At 35.9% G+C, this 12,256-nt stretch overlaps 1 protein-coding gene across 1 annotated transcript in view; it reads right to left on the bottom strand.

Annotated features, from left to right (window-relative positions):
* CEP128 (centrosomal protein 128) overlaps window positions 1-12,256 on the bottom strand; it is a 336,595-nt gene that overhangs the window by 298,790 nt on the left and 25,549 nt on the right. The window contains exons 5-7 of the mRNA XM_054567190.1: window positions 6,833-6,959; window positions 5,440-5,558; window positions 2,601-2,692 (exon numbers count right to left, since the gene is read on the bottom strand). Coding sequence (XP_054423165.1) covers window positions 2,601-2,692; window positions 5,440-5,558; window positions 6,833-6,959 — 338 coding nt within the window. The remainder of the gene's footprint in view (window positions 1-2,600; window positions 2,693-5,439; window positions 5,559-6,832; window positions 6,960-12,256) is intronic.

Raw genomic sequence — 12,256 nt, 5'->3', positions numbered from 1 at the left:
AAAGCTCTTACGAATTTGAATAAGGCTAGGGTCAGTCCTTCGGAATTGATTCTGAATTTAGATTTTTGGGGCTTTCCCCCAAAACCTTAGAGGGTAAATTTTCTAAGTCTCTGTATCTCTAAAAATGTCTTTCCTTGTACCTCTATCTTGGCTTCCGTGGTCCCATGTGCTCCTGGGTTCCCCACGGCTTACTAGCCGTTCCTCCTCAGTTCAGCTCCCCTTTGGGATGACTTCCGTGTAGTACAGCGCCTTGGCTTTCAGCCCTGTCCCTGATGCCCTCGCTGCCGTTTCTAAATATCCTCCACTCCCATGGCTCCAAATACCACTTCTCTATGCTGACTACTTAAATGTCTAGAAGAGACTTCTCCTTCATACTCCAAAGTAAATACCTCACTGGTATTTTACAACTCTATTTATATGACTCACAGGCTCTCGACCCTAACATATCCAAGGTCAAATGCTTAATTTCTATACCTCGCCTACTTGCAACAGTTTTCCCTATTTCAGAAGTGGAATTACCCATCCACCCAGCTATTCAGGTCAGAAATCTTCAAGTTATCTTGGATTTATGCTCCCTTATCCCCTCCCCATCCAATGCATTGCTAAATCCTGCCTCTTTGATATGCAAAAAAACACCTTGAAACACGCCCCTGTCCACCTGCCACTTGCCGTTGTCCTGGACAAGCCATCAGTGTCTCTCATATGTTAATGCAAAAGTCTTCTAACTTGTCCTCCTCGAATCAGTTCTCCATATGGCATCCAAAGTAGGTGAATTCTGATTGAAACTTTATTTACTCCCTTCTAAAAACCTGCTTTCCAGGGTACTTTTTACAGTATGTGTTAAAAATTAAAAATAATCATTAAATGAGCGTATCGACCTTTCTGAATCAGGCAGAAAATTAAACCTAGCAACTTCCCTCCAGGATATTTTTATAAACATGAACTGAAAACTTGCAAAAAATTTTACAAGGAAAGTAGATTTGGATCTTAAAATCTTCCTCATTCACAAAGTGAAGCTCCCAAGTTTCACAAGAAACTTGACTCCTATTTTGGGTTAAATACTGTTTCTCTTCCTCACACACACCTCCAGGTCACACAAACTATTATTAAATGGTACCAGCCTATGGATCAGAAGATTTCCAGTCCACCACCGCACGTCCAAATGTCCATGTGAACTAATCAGCTAAGTCATCTCTGCATCTTCTTACAGGACAACTATTTCCTAAACTCATGTTCCTAGTGCTTAATTTATATGCTTCCTTCAAGTGTGCAAAAGCTACGTAATAAAGCTACTCCAGGAACACACTATGTTAGAATGCTGATGCCGTTCTGTTGACTTTATCAACTTGTCAAAAAAAAATGTAAGTATTAAATTAACTAACCCTTATAGGTTTAAAAGATTTATATTATAGCCAATGATATAGCTCAAAATTCAGGAATTTAAATGCCTTCTTCATATCAGGTACCTATGAACGTGACACTGAATCAGAGTGGTAAAGAGCATTCTGGGGCCTGGTTGCCTAGACTGGAATTATGACTCCATCACGTCCCTCTGCTCCACCTCCAGGAAACTGAGTTATTCCATCTCTCTGGGCCCATTTTCATACCCAAAAAAATGGAGAAAATAGTAATGACTACCTTATTAGGTTTGTTGCTAGAATTAAACCTAAAGCAATCTGGCATGAAATAGGTGTTCAATAATATTAACTAGTAGTAGCAGTAATAACAGTGTCAGCAAGGTCTTTAATTCTTATTACTGAATTTCCTGCCTTCTTCATATAAAAGCACGTAAGTTATACAGACTATAGTTGATAGTCATAGACTGAACAACTATAGTTTTGACTCTTTGTGCTATAGCAACACCAGACTGGTGTGTGGAATGAATTCATTAGCTGGAGTGGGGGTTAGCAAGTGAACTTGGTAAACAAATTTCAGTTCAGCTTTGCTGTTCCCTAATCGTTACTGCACATAGACTGTGACCCTGGAGAAGGGATACAAAAATCTTCGTTTTTTGTAAAAAGATGGTCTCCAAATGAAAGCCAACGGTCATGGCTCATGATGAAAATAAAAAGACAGTGAAGGAATTTTAAACAAAGTGATACTTCTTGAGGACTACCTAGAATTGAAAAAAACTGCAAAGACTGCGCAGATATAAACCATTGGCTTTTAAAGATTTCAACTGAAAGCTAACCTATCAAATTCTACAATGGGTCATGTCCATCAATCGACAAATTCAACATTACGCTGTTTATTTTAAAGCTCCGCTGTCAATCAGGTGGCCTCTGTGTCTATCTGTCTCCCTCCCTCCAATGTATCTATAAATCTACTTCTTTGCTAAGATCACATCATGTATCTCTCTGCAGCGTCAGCACTCCATTGTAATAAGTTAAAATGTTTTTAAAAATATGAAATTAATGCCTTTACAGTGAGTCATAATATATTCTAAATTCAAATGGTCTTGAGCTATTCTATTAATAAATTTTAAAATATGCTATAAAAATAGTACACTTTTTTTAATTCATGTAAACATGTCAATTATAGAAACTATTTTATTCTTCTAATAATTCATGCCTCCAATGAAAACCATATTTTGCTTTCACCTGCTTCTTCTGGCGATTTCCCGGTTGAAATCATCTCCAAGGCGAACTTGTTCACTGCTGAGGTCTCGGAGGGACTGATGAAAAGCATGAAGCTAGAAGAGGTAAAGCACAGTTATCCATTTAGAATTCTGTGGAATTCTCCCATGAAGATTCACTGAGGGTAATAATAAGAACCTGCTCTTCATAATAATGCCCAAATTTCATAATATTAATAATACTGAATGAAATTAATGTCTACTCTAAATATAATATTTTTTCAGAAAAAAATTTAAAGCGATATATGACATTAACCACCACATCTCTATAGTATAATAATTCTCCTCCTTATAGTTACCCTAGAAAAGGGGTCAGCAAACCTTTTTTGTAAAGGGTACAATAGCAAATATTTCAGGTTTTTGAGCTCTATGGTCTCTATCACAATTATTCAACTCTTCTAGTACAGCAGAAAAGTCGCCATAAACAAATGAACATGACTGTGTCACAACGGAACTTTATTCAAGGAGACCACACACTGCAGCGCTCAATCCACGCTGCAGAGAAGCTCTTGCCCACCTGAACCAAGAACCACATCAATGAATGTTTGGGGCAGGGCTGTTCATAATGAAAACACTGAAAACAAAAGTCCATTAAATATAGAATGGGAATAAAAAAATTGTAGGATATTCTTCCAGTCGCGCTTCACACTGCAGTAAAAATGAAATGATCAAAACTACCTACACATCAGTAAGGCTGAATGTCAAAAACACAACATCAAATGGAAAAAGCAAGTTACAGAAGAAGGTCTACAATATTATTCCAATTACATAAATTTTAAAATGAGGTAATACTAAACATGAGGTAAGTAGTAAAACTGATTTTTTTTTTAAAAGCAAGATAATGATTAACATAAACGTCAAAACAGTTAATAGCACTTGGAGAAAGAAGGAATATGAAAGAGGCTTTGGGTGTATAAAAATGATCTCTTTCTTGGCCTGGGTAGTAGTTACATGGATTTTCCTTCCTATTATTGTACTTTTAATTGTAAATATTTATCTATACATGTATGTGTATGCTATAATTGATGATAAAAGATGTAAGGTTATATAGACTTGCAGAAACAACAAATTGCTTCATTTCAAGAAATGCACATTGAGCAATCAGTGCCAACAACAGAGCTGGGAAACAAGCGGCTCACAACCAAATATGGGAGACAGAGCAGTAAACAAAACCACAAGTGTTGCACTGAGGCATTAACAAGTACACACTCATGTGAAGTTAAGCTCATCTTAAGAAAACACTTAAAGAAGAATGATTAAAGAGAAAGGAGTGCAGGTAATAAGAGCAGATGAAAAACAGACAATATAGTTAAGTTTTCCCATCATGATTTTCCCATTTTGCAAACCAGACTGCTAGAATTCACCTTTGACTCCTCCATTTCGCTCACTCCGCCCCTCCCCAAATGGTCATCTAATCTTCAAAACCTTTCGTTCTGTCCACCAAATAGCTTTCATATCTACCCCTTCTTCCCAGCTCCATTTCTCCTAACCCAAGTGACCTCACCTCACACCCATGAAACAGCACTATCTTCCCTACCGGTTTGCCCACGCTGGCTCTCCATTCTCCGTACAGGAGCCACAGTGATTTTTTTGAAACAGTTGTCGCTCCCTTACGAAGCTGTGCATGGGCTCAGTGCTCCGTATTTCTTTAGCCACATGGCCTTCTTTAATTTGCTTATAGGTGCTATTCTCCTTCCTGCCAAGGTATCTGTTCTACCTTGAGTGACTCTTACTCAACCTTTGGATCTCAGTTCATCAGCCATTCGTTCTTCAAGAAGCCTTCCCTGACTGAAGCAAGTCCCTCTGCTATATCTTCCCGTAGCCTTGTGCTTCTTTCTGTTAGGGCATACATCTCTGCCCATAATTATGGATGAGTTTATGTACTTATTTGATTAATATCTAGCTCCCACTCTAGATTATAAAGTCCAAGAAAAGGCAAGATTTTTGCTCATCAGTGTTTACAAGCCCTTTCCCAAGAGAGAGGAACTAAACTAATATAATGAGACAGTAACTGAGTAGGATATTGTTCTCTGCCCTAGGTTTTATCATGTTGTTCATGCTAGCAAGTTACAACTACAAAAAAAAAAAAAAGTCAAGGAAACATTCCTACAAGGTGCCTTCTAATGCACTTAGTTTTGTTATCTCTATCTTATACTGTAACAAGTGAAAGCTACACATGAGTATCCTAACAAACTTTTAACCCTCAGTCCAAAAACTACCAAAACAAAGCCGTCAAAGTCAGAAATATCCCCTAGCCCCTATATAATTAATTTAGCTACCCACGGCAACAACAAAAATGTCTGTTCAGCTCTTGCAGAGAAATTTAAAGCAAAAAAGAAAAATGTCCCTAGAACTAATACTTCTGAAATCTTTACTAAAAAAAGACGGAAAATCTCATTTAATAGATAGTAGTTCCAGTGATGATTCAACAATCAGAAAAACACTAATGGAAAAATCAATAGGTTCACCACACAAGCACTGACTTGTTCATACTAAACCAAACTTAGCAAAATAAAAAGTAGCTGACTTAGCAAGGCTTACGGACGAGTGAGCCACCTGAATGAGGAAACACAACATGTCCAAATAAACTCACTTAAAACTGTTCTACAAAATATAATCCTCCATAACAAAATTTGAAATACACATATGATACACATTGAAAATAAAAGTTTACTTGGTTTTAAAAAAATCAGTACAAAGCTACTGATGATGAAACTCATGGTTAAAATACAGCCATAAAATTCAAGTGTCAGTCATTTATATAGAAGCATAAGGAATACAGATTACAAAATGGTACAAAGTACCTGGCCCACGTCATCAGTCTCTCGAACAAATCGGACACCAGCTCTGGATCTAATTCGTTTACTACCCTGTTGATCCCCATAGTCCTTGAGAGGTGAAGTAGGTGGAAAACGGTGGCTTTCTTTACAAATGAAGGAAAAGGAAGAGGATAAAAATACTGCATGAGAGGAAACAATCTAAGACTTGACTCAATAAATATATAGCAGACATGAATATGCACATGCACCCTTACCCCAGATTATTTCCCAAGTATGTTACTGTGGCCATAAAACTACAGACTGGCACTAATCTTGCACTTAAGCTGATAACGGAACAGAAATAAGCTGGAAATAGAACATGTCAAAAGTTATAATCTGCTATACTTTTCAAAGAAGCAATATATTTTCTTATATGAAAATAACAAATAAAAATAACTTTTATGACTCCCTAAAGTAATACTAACAGAATTTTTCAAATTAATTAACCTAAATTATAAATGGCATTTAAAAATCAATAAGAACTAACTACATACAGAAGAATAGCTGATTGTGTCCAATTTATAATCCTTATCATCATGATCAATAACAATATTAACAATGCGAGCTACTAATGTTCGCTCTATCTAAATCACCTCTCTTCACTGCAGACTTTCTTACTCTTCTCTATTCTAAGTCTTTATTATTCAAACATAAACCTCAGTGCTGTAGATAAGTAAAAGTATAATTAACTATAGGTAAAGTAAGTGTTTTTACCTTTAATCTAGCCATTGAATTCTAGCTGCACACCAAGGATAAAGTTCACCTGTTCTTAAGTGTCATAGGATATTTCATAATCAGATTTTTGAAAAACTATGAAGCTAGGACTTCTAATCTAGAAAGTATATGACATAGTAAATCACATTTTTGTGTTAGTTTTAATTAATGGAAGACGCTTAAATCCAAGTTTTGTCAGGTAAAGCTCTATGTGGTCTACAGCAGCGGTCCCCAACATTTTTGGCACCAGGGACCGGTTTCGTGGAAGACAATTTTTCCACAGATAGGGGGTAAGAGGTGGAGGGAGGACAGGAGGCAGAACTCAGGTGACAATGCAAGTGAAGCCTTGCTCACTCACCCGCTGCACACCTCCTGCTCTGCGGCCTGGTTCCTAACAGACCATGGACCAGTACAGGTCGGTGGCCCCGGGGTGGGGGACCCCTGGTCTACAGAGTCCAAACAACAAAAGCGATAGACTCATAATAACAGAGTATTATTAAATATGTTTTTAAATATTCACTATAAAATCTTTGCATCTTTTAATCCTTATTTGTGTGATTTTATGTGTAGATTATACTCATCCAAAGATTAAGTATATTCACTATGTAATTCAGGAATATTTTTTTAAATGAAAAAAGGTTTTCCAAACATCTGTAGAGTTTACCTGTCACAGTGCCACCATCAAGGTCACTTGCACTCAGACTTGTAACAGAAATACTTCTCCCTCCTGAGTTTCTCAATAAACGTTGACTTCGCAGTTGGCCTATTGATTGTTCCAAGTTTTCTTTTAACTAAATTAAAGGATATAATGAAGGGAGATTTATTCTCTGTGAACAACTTCCAAGTACAAATAAACTAGATATCTTTAAAGCTATTTTTTAAAACTATCTCCCAAAGAGAACTTATATCAGAGAAAATTTTGAACTAAATTATGTTAGGGAATATTAAAGAGTAAACATAAATATTTTAAGAACCAATTCTAACATCTGGTTATAAACAGCATCTGTCACTGACAAGTCCATCTTTTTATTACCAGAATGTAAAAGAGACATCTACTACCTAAGGCCTTACAAGACCAGCCTGCAATGTCTAATTGACGTGCCACCCACACTTACGACCCAAGCTTATGACCCATGCTTAGAAACACAACAAGGCTGGCATACCTGAAAAGAGAGAAAGCCCTCCTCTCTTCTAAACATTCCTTCAGAAACCCCAGATCTGTAACCAATAGGAAAGTGAACAGCTGCCACAGTGACTGTTGTCAGTGAAACAATGTGAACTGCCCAAATCTATACTGGAACATCTTTCATTCATTCAAAGATTTCAAATCCCAGGAAACTATGTGGTCTGATGTCAGACTGTTGGTACATACTAGAGATTATAGTTGTCTAAGTGCTCTCTTCAGATTATTAGGGAGTCAGCCAGCAGAAGATACAAGAAGATATCTTTTTAGACCTGAAGAACTACATTAAATAAAAACATGCTAAATACTAAAATAATGTCCAGACTTGTATAGCTATTTATCTAAAAAGAGGATTAAACTAAAACCCAAGGGAACAAAGAGTAAAGCTGAGGAAAATCCACGTACCCTGAATTGCTGAGAAACTTAAGGTCTAGATATCTTGTCCAAGGGTGAATAAAAAATAATGTTAATAAAAATAATTCTATGGAGAACAAGTCACCTGTAACTGGTTAAGGAGAATGTCAAAACAAATCAATGGATTGAGAAGACAGGGTTCCCTAAATGGAGACAGAACTAAAAGGTAGAACATCACTATGGAGAGAACAAGTCGATTTCCTTGGGGAACTGTGCAGAAGGAAATAGACTCAGTTGAAGGGAAAGCACAGGTCAAACAATATGAATCACAAGTGAGTGAATCAGTCTGGATTAAAAGAAACAGTTAGAATTTCAGGAATCTACCTTAATTGTTGCTCTTATTTCTTTTAAAAAAAAAAGGCTAAAGGCTAATATTTCTGCACCCTCTGCCCCCCTGCTTCCCTAAGTTGGAATATGTGCAATATCAACCTGCTTGAGTGTTTACTACTTTTGGACCCAATGTATTACCCAGGAAAACATACAGATGAGGCCTGGGGGAAGCAACATCTATCTTGCGATTAATTTATTTATGTAAGTAAAATAGAACTATATCTAACATATTACATAGACCAGAGATATTACACAATGAACACAAAATAGTACATCCATAATCTATGACAAAGGCACATGATAAAATTAAACAATGTGAAAGTTAAAAAACTTTAATTTGTAACATGAGAAAAGGACCAGAAATGTAAAATGACTTTGGATGACACAAGTTAATGACAGAACCAGTTCTATTAACTGCTCTTGTGTTTTTGTTTTGTTTTTATTATTCACATATTTCAAGCTAAGCGTGATGTCACTATCCTTTTGGAAGCCAAGCCAACTGTCAGTTCTTCTTATTGCTTCTTTTGAAGGCAATCTGCCTTTTTTTTTTTTTAACTCTGCCTATTTTTAAGATTTTCTCTTTGACTTTGTCAATGGTTTTACTATGATATGACTATGTAAGTTTTATTTGTAGTTATCCCATTTTTGACTCAGAGATCCTTGAATCTATGGCTTGATATCTTTTGTGTGTTGTACATTCTCAGCCATTATCTTTTCAAACACTGTTGAAGCCTCATTCTTTCTGCCCTCTCCTTCTAAAAATACATTTGCATTTAAGTTACCGTTTTTTACCATGTTTTCTATGTGCTTCTATATATTGTTCATCCTTTCACTCTTCCATTCTTTTTGGATAACATATGCTGGCCAACCTTTGAATTCTACATTCTCTCTTTAGCTCTATACAAAACGGTGTTTAATCCACCTGCTGAGGATTTTAATTAATTGATTTGCTTCAGTATATTTTTCAATTTCAGAAATTTTCTTTTGGTTCTTTTTTACAGTTTCTAATTCTTTGTCAAAATTCTCAATCTCTTTTAATTTCTTGAACAGATTAATCATAATTATCTTATAGTCCCAGATATCTTTCTACTGTCTATTGTTTCCCTTGGTTGATTTCAGTCACCTAATTTCTTATGGCTGGGTATTTTTTTATCAGGTGATAGACATAGTATATGCAAAATTGTAGAGATCATTTAAAGCTTGGGATGATGACATCTTCCTTCGGGAAAGATTTGATTGTGCTCCTAGCAGAAAGTCAGGCTGGGGTCACTCGTGATCCCAAATCACCTTTTCCCATTACGAATTAAGATGCTTCAAAGCTGGGCTTTGGTCCCTGTGAGGGCCAGTCTATTATCAATTTATCACTTCTCTTATTTTCAATTCACCATTTCTCCTTGTCAATCCCCACCTGAGTCTCCATTGAAAGCTGGAGGATTGCTGAACTCCAGTTTTGATTTCCCTAGCCTTTTGAGTCTATTGACAGCTCTGATCTTAGCCTCTCTGCCTCTAGCCTCTTCTGAAATCAGCTAGTGCCTCGATGCAAGAAAGGATTCCAACTGCAGGACTTAGTTCTTCTGGACTCCCTCCCATTCGTGCCAGCTTTGTACTACAAAATTCCCCATTGTGTTGGCTGGTCTCTAATGGGTTCATAATAATATTTTTTCACTTTTTTTCACTTGTTCTTCCTCTTTTTTTTTTTTTTTTGCCTTTCTAGCTGATCAGAATAAGAGTTGATCCAAAATAATCTTATCTACCCATGCCAGAAGTAGAGCATGCCAGCAAGTTTTTTTATGTAGGCTTATTTGCTAACAAATCCTGAGGTATAACTAAAAGCTGATGAATAAAATAAACTTAAACACACAGACATACACATTCACACAATCCCTGCTAACAAAAAGGAAAAATAAAAGCCACTATGGAACACGTGGAAAAATACTGCAGAATAAGAGAAATGATATACTACCCCAAAATATAGGAGAAATAACAGATGTTGGAAATAATTCATTTCAGAAATAAGATAAAGAAAAAACATTTGGCAACTTCATTTTAAAACTTTAAAAATCTACAAGTACATCATTAGCCACTAAACAGATGAACAGGCTGATAAAAACCAAAATATAAAATGTGAAAAGTAAACAAGTGGGATAAAGGGTTTTTTTTCCTTTTTTTTTTCTCCTCTATCACTATTTATCCCCTCATACTCTCTTCTACACCCTCTAACCCCTTTTCCCTCTGGAAATGGTCATACCATTGTCTGTGTCTATGACGTCTGTTGTTGTTGTTTTGCTGAATCCCTTCACCTTTTTCACCCAGCCCTGCAACACCCTCCCCCACCCCCACTGACAGCTGTGGGTCTGTTCTCTATCTATGAGTCTGTTTCTGTTAGTTAGTTTATTTTGTTTATTAGATTCCACATATGAATGAACTAATGCAGTATTAGCCTTTCTCTGACTGTCTTATTTCACTTGCATAATGTCCTCCAGGTCCATCCATGCTGTTGCAAAGGGTAAGATTCCCTTCTTTTTTATAGCCGAGTAGCTTCCCACTGTGTAAATGTACCACGGTAAAGTTTTTTTTAATTTTTTTTTTAAATATCATGGCAAAAAACATGTCCTTCAACTCAAACACAAAATTAAAAATGTAAGAATTAAAATATACACTTAAAGTAGCAATAACACAACACTGCACAAAACCTAATAATGATGTATGAAACCAATCTGATTACTCCTAAAACAAAAAACGGAGAGCTAAGGAGATAAGACGTAAAATAGTAAAAGTTGTTTTGAAATATTTTAGGATTATAACTTCTAAATAGGTGCAAAAGCAAACCAAACTTGAAATTAAATAAAAACAAAACAACACTAATAAAACTCAATTTAACATTAACTTAGTATGTTATGTTGCTGAAACTAAATCAATGCTCCACACAAGACTGTGGTAAGGATCACAGGTGCAAATTCTTAAGAGTCTCATGTTTCAACATCACCACATACCAAGTGATGATTCTTCCCCCCACCCTCTTTCCCACATCTCATATACTGTAACACCAGCATCAGAGAACATGCAATGACGTATTTTTACAACTTCATATAAATGCATCATTTACATATTAGGTCTATTCTTTTACCTCTGTTGATTTTATATTAGGCTAAAACAATTGAAGCATTACTACTACGGGCCAGTAAAAATACAAATTAAACTTAGGCACTGAAATTGAATAGTAATACCTGTTTATAAGGTAGTTATCCAAACAAGACATGCTTTTAAACTTAGAAGTCAAGCAGGCTCCCTCTATTCAGAGATGAAATACTTTGAACATCAATAAAAATATGAAGTAAAATGGACTAAAACACTTCAAATATGCATAACCTTGTAAGTTAATAAGAAGAAGAAAAAAAGTCATTGGTCACCACTAGAAAATGCTAGGGAACCAATTCGATTATGGAAACTAGTAAATAAGTGAATTTCTTAAAAATGATATAAGCTTTTAGATGAACATTAAAATAAAAATACTAAATTTTAAAAATCTCATAGAGATGTCTGAAAGCCCTGTGATTTTTCTATTTGAAAAAGTCTGATTAGAGACAAAATATAAGCCAATCCCAATGAATTTTTTTTTAAGGTTTTAACTCCAAGAGACAGAATACAATGCAAACTGAATCTATGAAAGGAGATCACCCAGGCAGCCAAGGACCCTACATATAAGAGACATGGTCGTTACAAACATGATTCACAAGGACCAGAGACGAGCTTGGCAGTGCTTTCCTCAGCTGTACTACTTTCTCTTCTGTTTTTGCTCCTTTGCACATCTTTCCAACTGAATCAGATAATAACTTTCACAAGTGCTTTATTTTGAGGAAGAAATAAAATAATGTATGTAAAATAATTAGAACAATGCCTAGTGAAGATTAGTATGTTCAGGAATATGGTAGTTTTTACCGTTATAATTATAGGCAATGAATGTAAGAGCAAAAAAGTACAAGGAATGAAAAAATAGGATGTTTTAATCTGGAGAAGGACTTTAGAAAAGTTTGTCCTCCCCTAAAAATGACTTCACTGAATCCCTTGGTGGCTGATACAGACCCTTGAAAGGCGGCAGTGTCCATGTGGAATCAGCTATTTCTTCTACATCCCACACAGAACTGCTCCATAATGTGATAC

Source organism: Pteronotus mesoamericanus, unplaced genomic scaffold, assembly GCF_021234165.1.
Source record: "Pteronotus mesoamericanus isolate MK-2021 breed Mesoamerican mustached bat unplaced genomic scaffold, CSHL_Meso_final contig_182, whole genome shotgun sequence".
NCBI lineage: Eukaryota > Metazoa > Chordata > Mammalia > Chiroptera > Mormoopidae > Pteronotus > Pteronotus mesoamericanus.
This window is presented reverse-complemented; position numbering and strand designations above follow the sequence as displayed.